Source organism: Neoarius graeffei, chromosome 26 (genome assembly GCF_027579695.1).
Source record: "Neoarius graeffei isolate fNeoGra1 chromosome 26, fNeoGra1.pri, whole genome shotgun sequence".
Classification (NCBI taxonomy): domain Eukaryota; kingdom Metazoa; phylum Chordata; class Actinopteri; order Siluriformes; family Ariidae; genus Neoarius; species Neoarius graeffei.
The window spans coordinates 1,627,778-1,644,208 of NC_083594.1; the positions used below are offsets into that span (position 1 = coordinate 1,627,778).

Consider the following 16,431-nt stretch of genomic DNA (forward strand, 5'->3'; position numbering starts at 1 on the left):
AAAGGCACAGCTGCAAAATCAGCCTGTTTTATCCTGGAGGGTTTTATATCATAATAAAACGGCATGAGAAAAAAGGATCAATGCATTTGTTCAATTAAAAAACTCACAGACTTTATAAAAGCGTCTCAGGGAAGAATATAAAATAAAGTGTGTGAGGCGTGGCCTTGAAATTCATTTAGTATGTTTGACATTCATTATTTTGATTTGTTGTATTTGATTCATTTCTTATTTGATTTATTTTTATTCTATTTATTCGTTGTCTCTTATATATCCTTGATTTAATTTATTCTTTATTTATCATGTTTGATTTATTATTTTTTATTTGATTTATTCGTAGCCGTCACTGAACAGTTGTAAAATGTGAGTGAAAATATAAATGATGTCGAGGTAAAGAGTGAGAGCAGCGAAGACATACTCCTCAGGACTCACAGTGTACTGTCTGTTCCCCATCAACAGCTGAGTGTCAAACGCCAAAAACTGAACACACACACACACACACACACACACACACACACACAATAATATTTCATTTACATGCAGACAGACAAGTACTTATACACAGTGGATATAAAAGTTTAAACCCCCCCCCCCCCCCCCCCCCCCAAGCTGTTAAAACTGCAGAGTTTTTTTATGTAAAAATTAAAACAGATAAATTTATCTCTGATGTTTCTGCGGCTTTAATGTGATGCAGAAACCAAAAACCTTCAAGTGCAAATCACTGAGTGCTGAGTTACAGCCTAAAGCTACTTTAACAAATTATTAGTTAAGGGGTGTGTTTACTTATGCAACCAGCTTATTGTATAGTTCTTCTTTTTCCCTTAAAACATTTCTATTTGTTTTTACTTGAATGTTGTTGGTTGCTGCGTCACATTAAAGCTGCAAAAACATCAGAGATGATTGGTGTTGGGTTCTAATTTTATTTACGACACAAAAACCTGCACAAGTGTGTGTGTGTGTGTGTGTGGGGGGGGGGGGGGGGGGACGACGACTTTTACATCCACAGACAGATATGCAGATAACAGAGCAGTAAGTATACAGACAGATAGACAGGTATATGTACAGTTAGATAGACTTATAGAGAGACAGACAGGTAGATCTATAGATAAATAAACAGACAGACAGGTGGGTAAAACTACAGACAGACAATAAGGTGTGAGGAAAGATTAAGATTTAATCTAACACACACACACACACACACACACACGATAAACACTGATTATTTAACACTTCCAGAAGGTTCTTTATTTCTCACCATGGTGAAAGTGACGGCACCCAAAATCCCGTAGAGTGTGTGCAACCACGGAACCTGAGGGGAGAGGAATACACACACACACACACACACACACACACACCTGTCTGTCTGTACCTGTCTCACCACCCACAGTTTACTATAGTTCCTTTTTTTATCCTGTCTGTGGTACTGAACGTGTAAAACATGTTGTTTGTAAATGTGAGTGTAAGTTGTGCTCTGTATAAACACTGCAGCTGTGTGTGTGTGTGTGTGTGTGTGTGTGTGTGTGTGTGTGTGTGTGTGTGTGTGTGTGTGTGCGCGTGTTCAATGGGATTTGTGTGTTGTGGCCTAGTTTTATTTTTAGACTCTTACGAATCCAAAAGGGACGATAAATCCCACGACGATGGAACAGATGAGCAGCACGAGGCAGAGGTTCAGCAGGAGGCCCTGAAACGACGTCACATCGACCTGCAGAGAGACGCAAAATAAAACATCACAACATGTGGTTTTAATGCACTGTCACATACAGATTCGTAACAATTCTAGAAAGCTATAAAAATTAACTTTAGCAAAAGGGGTGGGGTTATGGGTGGAGTCAGGGGTGGGGTCAGGGTTTGTACTACTTCTTCTTTTGACTTTTTCATATACAATGAACAAACACCCAACATTATTATTATTATTAATAATAATAATAATAATAATAATAATAATAATAATAATAAAGGAGAATATTTGCCACCAGGGGGCGCTGTTTGCACTCAAGCAGTGGTTTTGTGTCTTTTAGCTGTTGCATCATTTTTAGCTAAAAATGATGAATTTTAAATCATTACTGCGGAAATGTCGAAGTCACTTTGATTAAGTGATGAACTAAAACCAGTTCCTGTCTGTAAAGCAGGGCTTCCTCGACTTTTTTGGGAAAAAATCCTGACATTATTCCAGATTTATCTGCATTATTCCTGTTTCCCATGATTCCTTGCAGGACTATGGGAGAAACTTCTGGTTAATTGTTGTTTCTGATGGAAAACTTCAGCACAAACAAATAAAGACCTCATTCTGCAAATACGAGGGTTTTTTACACTGAAAGAAAAGTGTAGCGTCGCCATGGCAACAGAGTGAAATGATCACACATGCAGTTTTTTTTCTTTAAGTGTAGATTCTTGTTCCAGTTGTGTTCGTCCTCTTTTTGTAGATGATGGAAACTTTGCTGAGTTGATCGCTGATAATTTCGCTCCTGTTATAAAGGCGCTTGTGTCCGTGAGCCTCCTGTGGTTCAACTCCATTACTCGAGTTTCGCATGACTGCGAGTGCAGCCGGGAGCGGCGTGAGTCCTCTCACATCTCTGGAACGACATTTTCACAATCCACACTCATGTATTAAAAACTAACGAGGAAAAAAACCCAAAGTAAACAACAGTAATTTAGCGAAAGCACTGAAAAACACAGCGATTACGATCAGCTCCACTCTGCAAGATCCCAGACGTTTCGCTCATAACCGTTTCTCCAGCGTGAGGCTTCAGGAAGAAACGTTTGGAACTGTAGCATTTCAACTGTTTATGATGTCAGTGAGATTCCTGACGAGGGAAGAGTGAGCTCCAATAACATCCTGATGTTTGTTGTTGCTGAACTCCTTCACGAGTACTCACATGTCAGGATCGTGGAAAAAAACAAACCCAGAACGTACTCTGTGTTTAAATGTGGTTTGTTTGAATAAGTCTCTCAGAAACATCTCAGAAATATTCACACAAAGTCCATCTCCATAGTGAGATATTTAGATATTTCTAATGTTAATCTGTGAAGTAAATATCGTCATAAATCTTCGACTCACCTTCGTCTGGAAGCTGAAGACGGTGACACACACACACACCACAGCCGTGACGCCGAGACACACGATCACAGACCTCGTGTTGTAGTGGCTGTGATGACCAGAGACAGGAAGTTCAACACAAAATTCATTCTGGTGTAATTATTACAACATTTTCATTAATAAAGAGAAATTTACCTGGAAACAAAACCCAGCATGAAAGCCATGCACAGGGTCTGAGGAGAGAGAGAGAGAGAGAGAGAGAGAGAGAGAGAAATAAATCAAACAAAGGAAGAAACAGAAAATAATCCTAAAAGTTTCTTTATGTGTTTATTTATTTATTTACAGATACTCACAAAGACAGAGAGCAGAATGAGATTCCAGGGAAACTGCCTCCTGAAACACGAAGATCACGAGAAACAGCGTTCTTTTACAGAAAAGACTCTTTTTAGAGTTTTGTTTTTAGATCAGTATTTTAATGTAATAAAGCTCCAGATGAAAAAGATTTATGCGACTGAAGGGTTAAAAACAATTCCAAGCAAACAATTCATTTTTTTGGATAGTGTCTGTTTAAAAGAAAAAAAAAGCTTAAATAAACAAAATGTAAAGTAGAAAGAATCAGAATAAAATCCCTGGAGAGAGTTTAATGAGAAATCAGCTGGGAAAAAGTGATCTGAGTGACAGGAAGCTCTGGAACAGCAGGGCGGAGCTGAGGGTTCTGCTGATGGAGCCCTCTGCTGGACAGGTGAGATATTACAGGCTGCTGAGCCACACCCACTGAGCAGTTTATTAGGTGGAGCAATAGAATAACTGATAAAAATATCTTCTTTTAAATAAACAAACACAGAGTTAACAACAATTAATCCAAATCAGCAATCAGCTAATCAATCAATCAATCAATCAATCAATCAATCAATCAATCAATCAATCAATCAATCAATCAACAGATTAACAGATTAATTGATTGATTTCAGGTTACTTTCTACATCCTAATATTTCCCCCTTTTCTTAAAATAAAACTAAACCATCTGAATGTATTTGTATATACAAGATATAATTATGAATAATTTAATATATATGAAAATATGCAAATTAGGCAGCAGATTATTAATTGTGCTCATTTGCACATCACAGAAAGGGATTTAATTTTTTTTAATCTAGAATTTAAACTACTTTTGTTTCGTATTTCTATTTCAGTGCTCAGTGGTGAAACTAGTATGATATATTGATATATTTATAAAATAAAATGTTATGATGTAAAAAATGACAGATTTAATCTGGGATCATAAAAAAATCCTATTCAACTTTTACTGTAGCTGGAAAAAAAGCAACAGATCAGAATTCAGTTAAAAGAGTTTCAACAAACTGGAATTATGACTTTTTGTAAGTTTCTATTTAATTTTATTTACAACCCCGATTCCAAAAAAGTTGGGACAAAGTACAAACTGTAAATAAAAATGGAATGCAATAATTTACAAATCTCAAAAACTGATATGGTGTGAATGTGAGTGTGAATGGTTGTCTGTGTCTATGTGTCAGCCCTGTGATGACCTGGCGACTTGTCCAGGGTGAACCCCGCCTTTCACCCGTAGTCAGCTGGGATAGGCTCCAGCTCGCCTGCGACCCTGTAGAACAGGATAAAGCGGCTACAGATAATGAGATGAGATGAGAAAAACTGATATTGTATTCACAATAGAACATAGACAACATATCAAATGTCGAAAGTGAGACATTTTGAAATTTCATGCCAAATATTGGCTAGTTTGAAATTTCATGACAGCAACACATCTCAAAAAAGTTGGGACAGGGGCAATAAGAGGCTGGAAAAGTTAAAGGTACAAAAAAGGAACAGCTGGAGGACCAAACTGCAACTCATTAGGTCAATTGGCAATAGGTCATTAACATGACTGGGTATAAAAAGAGCATCTTGGAGTGGCAGCGGCTCTCAGAAGTAAAGATGGGAAGAGGATCACCAATCCCCCTAATTCTGCGCCGACAAATAGTGGAGCAATATCAGAAAGGAGTTCGACAGTGTAAAATTGCAAAGAGTTTGAACATATCATCATCTACAGTGCATAATATCATCAAAAGATTCAGAGAATCTGGAAGAATCTCTGTGCGTAAGGGTCAAGGCCGGAAAACCATACTGGGTGCCCGTGATCTTCGGGCCCTTAGACGGCACTGCATCACATACAGGCATGCTTCTGTATTGGAAATCACAAAATGGGCTCAGGAATATTTCCAGAGAACATTATCTGTGAACACAATTCACCATGCCATCCGCCGTTGCCAGCTAAAACTCTATAATTCAAAGAAGAAGCCGTATCTAAACATGATCCAGAAGCGCAGACGTCTTCTCTGGGCCAAGGCTCATTTAAAATGGACTGTGGCAAAGTGGAAAACTGTTCTGTGGTCAGACGAATCAAAATTTGAAGCTCTTTATGGAAATCAGGGACGCCGTGTCATTCGGACTAAAGAGTTGAAAGACGACCCGAGTTGTTATCAGCGCTCAGTTCAGAAGCCTGCATCTCTGATGGTATGGGGTTGCATTAGTGCGTGTGGCATGGGCAGCTTACACATCTGGAAAGACACCATCAATGCTGAAAGGTATATCCAGGTTCTAGAGCAACATATGCTCCCATCCAGATGACGTCTCTTTCAGGGAAGACCTTGCATTTTCCAACATGACAATGCCAAACCACATACTGCATCAATTACAGCATCATGGCTGCGTAGAAGAAGGGTCCGGGTACTGAACTGGCCAGCCTGCAGTCCACATCTTTCACCCATAGAAAACATTTGGCGCATCATAAAACGCAAGATACGACAAAAAAGACCTAAGACAGTTGAACAACTAGAATCCTACATTAGACAAGAATGGGTTAACATTCCTATCCCTAAACTTGAGCAACTTGTCTCCTCAGTCCCCAGACGTTTACAGACTGTTGTAAAGAGAAAAGGGGATGTCTCACAGTGGGAAACATGGCCTTGTCCCAACTTTTTTGAGATGTGTTGTTGTCATGAAATTTAAAATCACCTAATTTTTCTCTTTAAATGATACATTTTCTCAGTTTAAACATTTGATATGTCATCTATGTTCTATTCTGAATAAAATATGGAATTTTGAAACTTCCACATCATTGCATTCCGTTTTTATTTACAATTTGTACTTTGTCCCAACTTTTTTGGAATCGGGGTTGTAGAAAATTTTGTTGTTGTTGTTGTTGTTACCTTAAATCTCCACAGCAAGCCAACATCAAATAGGTGACAAGAAACAGGAGGCTGCAAATATAAATATCAATATAAACCCGTGGAGAAGTTGATGTCGAGGCGTGTTTGTGAATCGTTGTGTATAAATTCAGCCTCACGTTGTTTCTCACCTGGATGTGGAGTAAAGCGCAGGATGAGTCTGAATATAAAACATCACCGGTTCACTGAAACACACCAAAAATTCACTTCATTTACAATCAGCACTTTGACCGGATCTCAGAGTTCAGCAGGAAAAGACAGATAAAAATAAAATAAATTAAAACAAATCAATAAAATCACCCACTAAAAGGTGAAGAGAGACACAATGAGCAGAGTCACAGAGAGCTGCAGCATCACAATCAAATAAACCTGAAGGAGGGAAGAAGGAAAAGACGACGATTTGTTCAGAAGGGTTAGAGTTCAAGCTGCTTTACAACTAAAACAGAATTTAATAAAATTATGATTATTCTATAAATTATCAGCTGTAAAAGAGATTGACAGAGCTGAAGTGTTTCCACGTTTATTCAGACGAATCGTTCTGAACGTGTCTCAGACTGAAGCAGGTCTCATTAAAGACAAACATCTGAAAAAAATTATTTATCCAAATATAAAAACAGCCCTTTAGGATCTAACCCAAAGCAGTCTGGAGAAGATGTCTGCTTAAAGAAACTATTATTTTAAAATATATATTTTATTTTTAAAATTGAAATTAAATAAAATATATAAAATAAAGTATTTTTGTTAACAGAATATTAAAGACATAAAAATGCACAAGAAAATATTGCAAATTGTAAAAACTTAATGAAGATGGTTATATTATAAAGTGGATGTGTTTCTATAAAATTTATTTCAAACAAACAGAATTTTTAAAAAATATCATTGTTGTTGTTGTTTTCAAATGTCCCCAGTTTTAATATCTTTATAAAAATTGATACCTTTCGCACAAAAACACGTCTGATGTTTTGATCATCCCATAAAAATGCGCCATCGCTGTAACAGTAACCGGGACACCCTGCAGAAAGAGCAGAAATATTCCTTAATTTTATTTACATTTATTTATTTATATTCACAATGCTTAATTTTATAACTCTATAATCTGATTTTTATTTAAAAATTAACAGTAATAAACCTTTTAAATCAGACATTCATGAAAAATTAGTACAATAACTGTGGACAAAATAAAAAATAAGATGAAAATAAATAGCCCTGTGATGACCTGGCGACTTGTCCAGGGTGAACCCCGCCTTTCGCCCGTAGTCAGCTGGGATAGGCTCCAGCTCGCCTGCGACCCTGTAGAACAGGATAAAGCGGCTACAGATAATGAGATGAGATGAGAATAAATAATTTAAAAAGCCAAATGTAAAAGACAGAACTAACACAAGTTTCTTTTTTATTTAATTGTCAGTTTTTATTCTAACATCAGCAGAATTCAGATTGATGCACAGAGTTTGATATGAATCTGAACACTCAGTTATAGTCGAGTCAAGTCAAGTTTATCTGTATAGTGATTTTAACAATAAACATTGTCGCAAAGCAGCTTTACAGAATTTGAACGACTTAAAACATGAGCTAATTTTATCCCTAATCTATCCCCAATGATGAAGCCTGTGGCAACAGTGGCAAGGAAAAACTCCCTCAGACGCCATGAGGAAGAAACCTCGAGAGGAACCAGACTCAAAAGGGAACCCATCCTCATTTGGGCAACAACAGACAACATGACTATAACATTAACAGTTTTAACATGAAGTCAGTTTCGTTGATGTTATAAACTCTTCATTGATGGAAACTTGAGTGCAAAACTGTTCATGACAACTGCAGTCCTAAAGTTAGCAAGTCAACTGTAGTCCTCAGCCATAAAAGCATTACTGTAAGAGTCCAGAGCGTCTTCCGGGTGTGACTTTCAATACTTGGGAGATGTTATAGAATTTCACATTTTTGTGGAATTATGAATAAAAAGATTTTGTTTCACATTCTTTTCAAATATTTATTTTCAGTGGAGTTTTAAAAATATAAAATAAGAATAGAAATAATAAGATTTATGATTATAGCCGAGGTTTGTTACCAGCATTGGCCTCTTCATAGCTCGGAGGCAAACTTCCAGCTACAGTCACAACTGCAGGTGATATCTAATAAACAAACAAACAAACAAACAAATAGACTAGATGGGCACTTGATAAAGTCTATATCTCCACCAGCCACATTTTATCAACATCAAAATCAAATCACTTGAACTGAGGATAATAATAAAATTGTACAATAAATTTCATCTAAATGTTCACTAGTTTTTGAGTTACACTGGGAAAAAACTAACTAACTAACTAATGGAGGCGAAAATCAAATCTAACTAACTAACTAACTAACTAACTAACTAACTAACTAACTAACTAACTAACTAACTAACTAACTAACTAACTAACGGAGGCAAAAACATAACCTCCTCCAACAAAGTTGTCAGAGCTAATAAATAAATAAATAACTTAAGTTTTAATAATTTATTAAGTGTAAAGTTCTAAGAATGTGTAACTGTAAAGTTTGAATAACTAATAAAACACTGAAATTTAAAATCTGATGCTGTACTTTATCAAAAATAATTATCTTGATAAAATTAAATCACTTCCAGAACACTCATCATGGATTAAATTAATTTACATGAGCTCAGACTCCGCCCCCTAACATTTCCTTTTACTGTAAAATATTTCTGTTCTCAGATTTTCCTTAAACTCATTATGGTATAATTTCACTCTCTGCATCCTGTCCCATGGAGTAAAAACAAAATTATACATATAATATTTTCCACATTTTATGATAATAATTCTGATCTACTCTCTTATAAAATATATTTATATAAAAACACACGATTCTGCTTTACAAATCCACTCCGTTTCATTTCGACACTTTACGCTTTACTTTGTTCCCTGAGGTCGAATCATCTCTGTGTTTTTGAGTGTTAACTTGTTTACAACTTTGCACATGTTGGTAAATAAAGAAACAAACAAACCAATGAGTTCGAATAGAACTGTCAAGTCAACATTTCATTAAATTAAACATTACACTTACTTTGTTTAATCATTTACAGATTTATATCATCACAAACCTGTGTTACATTTTTACATTCTGTAAAACTTTCAGTAGAAAATCTGTAATTGATATAAAAACAAAAAGAGCTTTACCTTCTTTTGCGTCATATTTTCTTTGTTGATTTTTAAACAGATGATCTGTGGGTGTCAGATTGTCGCTTAAAGCCAGAATCAAGACGTAATTTTAATGATAATTTATTTTACTGAGTGTTTTATTGCTCTGTAATCCAGCGTGTGGTCTCACACGGGCCCTTCAGTCTGCACTGCCAGATTAATGCAGACTTTTATACAATCCTACTACAATAATCCCTCATGAACAGCGCCCCCTATCCACAGGGTCAGTAGTACATTCCAGCTGCATTAACGCCAGACAAGAACGTACCACTTTAATCAAAATGGGGGGAGTTTTATATTAATCCTCTGATTTTATTCTCTCAGAAAGACTGAAGTACATCAGGAGGATTTAAAAACAGAACAGAGACGATGAGCTCATCTGCAGAAAGATCCAGACAAGTCCTTATTTCCTGGTTATGAATGTGATGTTCCACACAAATGGATTGGATCAAGAATGTGTCGAGTACCAAAACAAACTGAACCTTAAATTCCTGACAGGTTAGAGATGAGATAAAAATAATGAGCAATAATTTTAAGGACCACAAGCCTAGGCAGTTGCACTCTTTACAAAAGGTTCTATGAGGGTTCTCTAAGGCAGGGCTTTGAACCGGTTCAAGGAACGAAAATGAAAACCGGGAACTTTTTCTATTTCACATGAAACAGAAACGAAACCAGAAACTTTATTATTTTTTATGTTCCGGAACAGAAACGCTTATTAAAAATAATGGTAACCGGTTAATACCGGTTTTTATTTCGTTCCTCAAAGTTTCCATAGCCTACAAATAAAAAAGTCATTCTTCTCCTGTGCAAGTTTCTATGACCCGCTGGGGTTCACTTCCTGTGTGACGTTCACTGACTGAATGGAGAGAGCGGGAGGGTGGACTACTATCACGTCTCCACATCTTAAATAAGAGGCAAATATTGCAGTCTATCGTTATTCAAAAACGTCAATTTCAAACACGATATCAATATATTTGTCCACGTTAATGAGAGGCTCGCGAACATTAAATGACGTTAACCTCTGTTAGCCTATCAATGCATAGGGCCTGACTAGCCTTTGGTAACGCACTAAACGAATTATCTTTCATTTTTGGCACTTTTTCTGTTTGTGTAGATGGGAAGACATACTGAGAATCCAAATCGCCAACATTTGAAATAATAATTGTTTTGAATTATTTCTTGTCTTATTTAATGAAGGTTGTAATAGAATTAGCCTACATTTGGCTTAAGCTGGCTGAGACAGAGACATAATTTTATAGCCATTTGTTAAACAGCTGACAGGGAACGTAATTAACCGTTCCGGGAATGAATTTTTTTTGTTCTAACCGGTTTGGGAACGTCTATTTAATGGTGGAACCCAAAACCAGAAACGTTAAAATTCCGTTTCTGTTCAGAACGAACCAATAGGAAAAAAATTCTGGTTCAAAGCCCTGCTCTAAGTGTTCATTAGACAATTAAGAGATTTTAACATCCTTAAAGGGTTCTACCCACAGCAGGGTTCTACCCACAGCAGGGTTCTACCCACGAAAACCTCCCTTTTCTACCAAAGTACTACAACCCCGATTCCAAAAAAGTTGGGACAAAGTACAAATTGTAAATAAAAACAGAATGCAATGATGTGGAAGTTTCAAAATTCCATATTTTATTCAGAATAGAACATAGATGACATATCAAATGTTTAAACTGAGAAAAATTATCATTTAAAGAGAAAAATTAGGTGATTTTAAATTTCATGACAACAACACATCTCAAAAAAGTTGGGACAAGGCCATGTTTCCCACTGTGAGACATCCCCTTTTCTCTTTACAACAGTCTGTAAACGTCTGGGGACTGAGGAGACAAGTTGCTCAAGTTTAGGGATAGGAATGTTAACCCATTCTTGTCTAATGTAGGATTCTAGTTGCTCAACTGTCTTAGGTCTTTTTTGTCGTGTTCGTCCAGGACTTTCAGCTGGCTACAAATCTTTTTCACCATCCAAAAGATACATGTCATCTCCAATCCTTTCACCCTCAAACCAAATGGAACATTTAGAAAGTCTTGTTTGATGTACTCTGGGTCCCTGCAAATGGGTGTAGTGTTGAAAACAAGCTGGGACCCAATGTTGACACTATTCCTGTGTTGATAAGAAACAGAAAACATAGAGCACATTTAACCCTGGGGGTGAACCAATCTAATCTCCTTCCTGTTTTAAAACAGCATCAGAGTGCACAACCAGATATTACTTCTAGACTTTCTGTAAAGCTAGCTCTTCTGAACATTAGATCACTTTTAAACAAGTCATTTTTAATTAATGATCTTATTTGCAAACACAATCTTGATTTTTTGCTTCTAACTGAAACCTGGCTGGATCAAGCAAATAGTGCTACCACCCTTATTGAAGCAGCTCCCCCAAATTTTAATTTTTTGAATGTTACCCGACAAGGGAAAGGTGGAGGGATCGCAAATATATTCAAAGTCTCTTTTCAATGTAAACAATCCTCACTAGGTGATTTTATGTCCTTTGAACACTTATGTGCACTTGTTACATGCTCTCCTAACATATTATTATTAACTATTTATAGGCCTCCGAGACATTCAGCCAAAGTCTTTCTTGAAGAGTTTGGTGAACTGCTATCAGTCATTTGCTTAGAGTTTGATTGTCTTATTATATCTGGGGATTTTAACTTGCATGTAGATAATACTGATAACATTTATGCCAAAGAACTACTTGCAATTATTGATAACTTTAACCTGGTACAACATGTACAGGGGCCGACCCACTCTCGTGGTCATACTCTTGACCTCGTCATCACAAAGGGTCTTACTGTTTCTAATACTGTTGTTGACCTGGCCTTATCTGATCATTTCTTTGTTTTCTTTGATGTTTCTATGTCTCCTCACATTCAGAACAGCTCAACGACTATAGGTAGGAGAGTCATAAAAGACAACACATGCTCTTTTTGAGCAAGCTCTCTCTCAGAACTCAACCAAAATGTCAGACTCTGTAGATGATTTACTGGAATTTTTTAATTTAAATATGACCCAAATTATGGATGATATTGCTCCATTCAAAATCAAAAGAGTCAATGATAAGCAGAAAGCACCATGGAAGCAACACCCAGCTGTTAAACTGCTAAAAAGAGAATGTAGAAAGACTGAAAGAAAATGGTGCAAATCTAAACTTCACATTCATTATCAAATCCATAAGGAGATGCTTTGTAATTATAATTATGAAATTCGTAAAGCAAGACAGTCTTTCTTCTCCAACATCATCAGCAGGAATATGAACAATGCCCGTGTGCTATTTTCAACAGTAGAGAAGCTAACTAATCCCCCACCACAATTAGCACCTGAACTTCTCTCAGTTAATAAATGCAATGAGTTTGCATCCTTTTTCAAAGGTAAAATTGATAAAATATGGCAGAATATTTCTCATAATATATCTCAGTTGCAAAAAATTTAAAAACTGCAATCACCAATGACACAGATAGATAACTTCAACACAATGTCAGAATTTTGTTTAATTGATTATGAGACTCTTGAAAAAACTGTACAAAATCTCAGTTCCTCAACATCTGAACTGGACATTCTGCCCACCAACTTTTTTAAGTCTGTTCTTCATCTTATAATTACAGATGTGCTTCAAATTATAAATACATCCTTGGAGACTGGTGTTGTTCCTGTGTCCCTAAAAAAAGCTGTTGTAAAGCCCCTTCTTAAAAAAAATAATCTGGATCCTTCAGTATTAAATAACTACAGGCCAATATCAAATTTACCATTCTTTTAAGTTCGTTTCTTAAGACACGTATTTTTAAGTATGTTACCTCGCTTGTTGACAGTTTCGGCGAACACTTCCGCCTTCTTCAAAACAGTCACCAGATGTCAAGTGGTGACGTGCCTTATCAGCTGATGTTACTCTATGGAGGCGTGAACATCCCGCCCAATTTGACAGGTAGTCCACGCCTCCTGCTGTCAGGTCGTCATTTAAGGCACGTCACCACTCGACATCTGGTGACTGTTTTGAAGAAGGCGGAAGTGTTCGCCGAAACTGTCAACAAGCGAGGTAACATACTTAAAAATACGTGTCTTAAGAAACGAACTTAAAAGAATAGTTATAATAATCAGACATAATGAATTTTCACTACACATCAAATTTACCATTCATTGGGAAAATCCTGGAAAAATTGTCTTCAATCAATTAACTGCCTTCTTGATATCAAACAGCCGTTTTGATAATTTTCATTCAGGATTTCATGCCAATCATAGCACTGAAACAGCGCTGATTAAAGTTATAAATGACATACGTCTTAATACTGATGCAGGCAAAACATCGGTCCTGGTGTTACTGGACCTCAGTGCAGCTTTTGATACTGTTGATCACAACATACTGCTATATCGACTTGAACACTGGGTTGGATTGACTGGTAAAGTTATCAATTGGTTAAAATCATACTTAAAAGATAGAAGCTTCTTTGTTACCCTGGGAAATTGTTCCTCAACGTCAATGTCCTTGACCTGTGGTGTCCCCCAGGGGTCGATTCTTGGACCATTACTTTTCAACCTTTATATGCTCCCACTTGGGCAAATTATCAATAAAAATTCAATTTTGTATCACTGCTATGCAGATGATACCCAAATTTATTTTGCTCTATCACCTAATGATTATGCCCCCCTTGAATGTCTCTACCAGTGTATCGATCAAATCAATAGCTGGATGTCACAAAATTTTCTTCAGCTGAACACAGATAAAACAGAAGTAATTCTATTTGGAAAAAAAGATGAAAGACTCAGGATTACCACTATTCTTGACACAAAAGGGATTAAAACTAAAGAAATGGTTAAAAATCTTGGTGTTTTCATTGACAGCGAGCTAAACTTTGACAGTCACATGAAAGCAATCACTAAAACGGCATTTTATCACCTAAAAAACATTTCCAAACTAAGAGGACTTATGTCAAAAAAATGATCTGGAAAAACTAATAAATGCCTTCATCTCTAGTAGGGTTGATTACTGCAATGGCCTTTCACAGGCCTGCCAAAAAAGACCATCAAACGACTTCAGCTGGTTCAAAATGCAGCGGCGAGGGTTCTCACACGAACAAAAAGAACAGAGCACATTACTCCAATTCTAAGGTCCCTTCACTGGCTTCCAGTAAGCTACAGAATTGACTTTAAAGCATTGCTGCTGGTGTACAAATCTCTAAATGGTACAGGGCCCAATTACCTCTCTGATATGTTGCAGTGGCCTAACCCAATCAGATCTACCAGATCAAAACAGAAAAATGTACTATTAAAACCAGTTGTTAAAACAAAGTGTGGTGAAGCAGCTTTTAGCTACTATGCAGTGCAGCTATGGAACCAACTGCCAGAGGACATTAAAAATGCTCCTGCTGTTGGCAGCTTCAAATCTAAGTTAAAGACCAAGCTGTTTTCAGATGCTTTCTGTTAAATAATTAATATTGTCTTCTTTACATTCTTTATAATCTTTACTTCTCTGCATGTTTTAAATTTACTTTAACTTTATCCTATTTTATTCTTTATTCTATTCTGCTGGGTTTTTTTTCTTTCTCATCCTATTTGAACTACTACTTCATTTTATTATTTTATTTTTACTATTGTTTAATTCTTATTATTTTCTTTTAATTATTTTAATTCTTTTAATTAATTGTTTTAGAATAAAAATAAAATTATTTTATGTAATTTTATTTCTCTATTGTTTACTGTTTTTGTTTTTACTTCTGTAAAGCACATTGAACTGCCATTGTGTATGAAATGTGCTATATAAATAAACTTGCCTTGCCTTGTCGTATCTTCCGTTTTATGATGCGCCAAATGTTTTCTATGGGTGAAAGATCTGGACTGCAGGCTGGCCAGTTCAGTACCCGGACCCTTCTTCTACGCAGCCATGATGCTGTAATTGATGCAGTATGTGGTTTGGCATTGTCATGTTGGAAAATGCAAGGTCTTCCCTGAAAGGGACGTCGTCTGGATGGGAGCATATGTTGCTCTAGAACCTGGATATACCTTTCAGCATTGATGGTGTCTTTCCAGATGTGTAAGCTGCCCATGCCACACGCACTAATGCAACCCCATACCATCAGAGATGCAGGCTTCTGAACTGAGCGCTGATAACAACTCGGGTCGTCCTTCTCCTCTTTAGTCCGAATGACATGGCGTCCCTGATTTCCATAAAGAACTTCAAATTTTGATTCGTCTGACCACAGAACAGTTTTCCACTTTGCCACAGTCCATTTTAAATGAGCCTTGGCCCAGAGAAGACGTCTGCGCTTCTGGATCGTGTTTAGATACGGCTTCTTCTTTGAACTATAGAGTTTTAGCTGGCAACGGCGGATGGCACGGTGAATTGTGTTCACAGATAATGTTCTCTGGAAATATTCCTGAGCCCATTTTGTGATTTCCAATACAGAAGCATGCCTGTATGTGATGCAGTGCCGTCTAAGGGCCCAAAGATCACGGGCACCCAGTATGGTTTTCCGGCCTTGACCCTTACGCACAGAGATTCTTCCAGATTCTCTGAATCTTTTGATGATATTATGCACTGTAGATGATGATATGTTCAAACTCTTTGCAATTTTACACTGTCGAACTCCTTTCTGATATTGCTCCACTATTTGTCGGCGCAGAATTAGGGGGATTGGTGATCCTCTTCCCATCTTTACTTCTGAGAGCCGCTGCCACTCCAAGATGCTCTTTTTATACCCAGTCATGTTAATGACCTATTGCCAATTGACCTAATGAGTTGCAATTTGGTCCTCCAGCTGTTCCTTTTTTGTACCTTTAACTTTTCCAGCCTCTTATTGCCTCTGTCCCAACTTTTTTGAGATGTGTTGCTGTCATGAAATTTCAAATGAGCCAATATTTGGCATGAAATTTCAAAATGTCTCACTTTTAACATTTGATATGTTGTCTATGTTCTATTGTGAATACAATATCAGTTTTTGAGATTTGTAAATTATTGCA

The 16,431-nt window shown here is 36.8% G+C and overlaps 1 protein-coding gene across 1 annotated transcript; it reads right to left on the bottom strand.

The window, feature by feature from the left end:
• Positions 1-307: 307 nt before the first annotated feature.
• faim2b (Fas apoptotic inhibitory molecule 2b) lies at positions 308-9,465 on the bottom strand. The gene is made up of 12 exons (XM_060910268.1): positions 9,451-9,465; positions 8,343-8,406; positions 7,216-7,292; positions 6,585-6,649; positions 6,412-6,465; positions 6,263-6,313; positions 3,388-3,427; positions 3,230-3,267; positions 3,056-3,143; positions 1,604-1,699; positions 1,253-1,306; positions 308-477 (listed from the first exon to the last, which is right to left on the bottom strand). Exons 1-12 carry the CDS (start codon positions 9,463-9,465, stop codon positions 328-330), a joined length of 792 nt encoding a protein of 263 aa, XP_060766251.1. The 3' UTR covers positions 308-327.
• Positions 9,466-16,431: the final 6,966 nt, after the last annotated feature.

Bases quoted from the DNA above. Each gene is read 5' to 3' on its own strand.
- faim2b (XM_060910268.1), bottom strand. The intron at 1,700-3,055 runs GTGAGTCGAAGA...GTCTCTCTGCAG, and splicing joins TCTTCAGCTTCCAGACGAAG to GTCGATGTGACGTCGTTTCA. The intron at 478-1,252 runs GTGAGAAATAAA...GTGTGTGTTCAG, and splicing joins GTGCCGTCACTTTCACCATG to TTTTTGGCGTTTGACACTCA.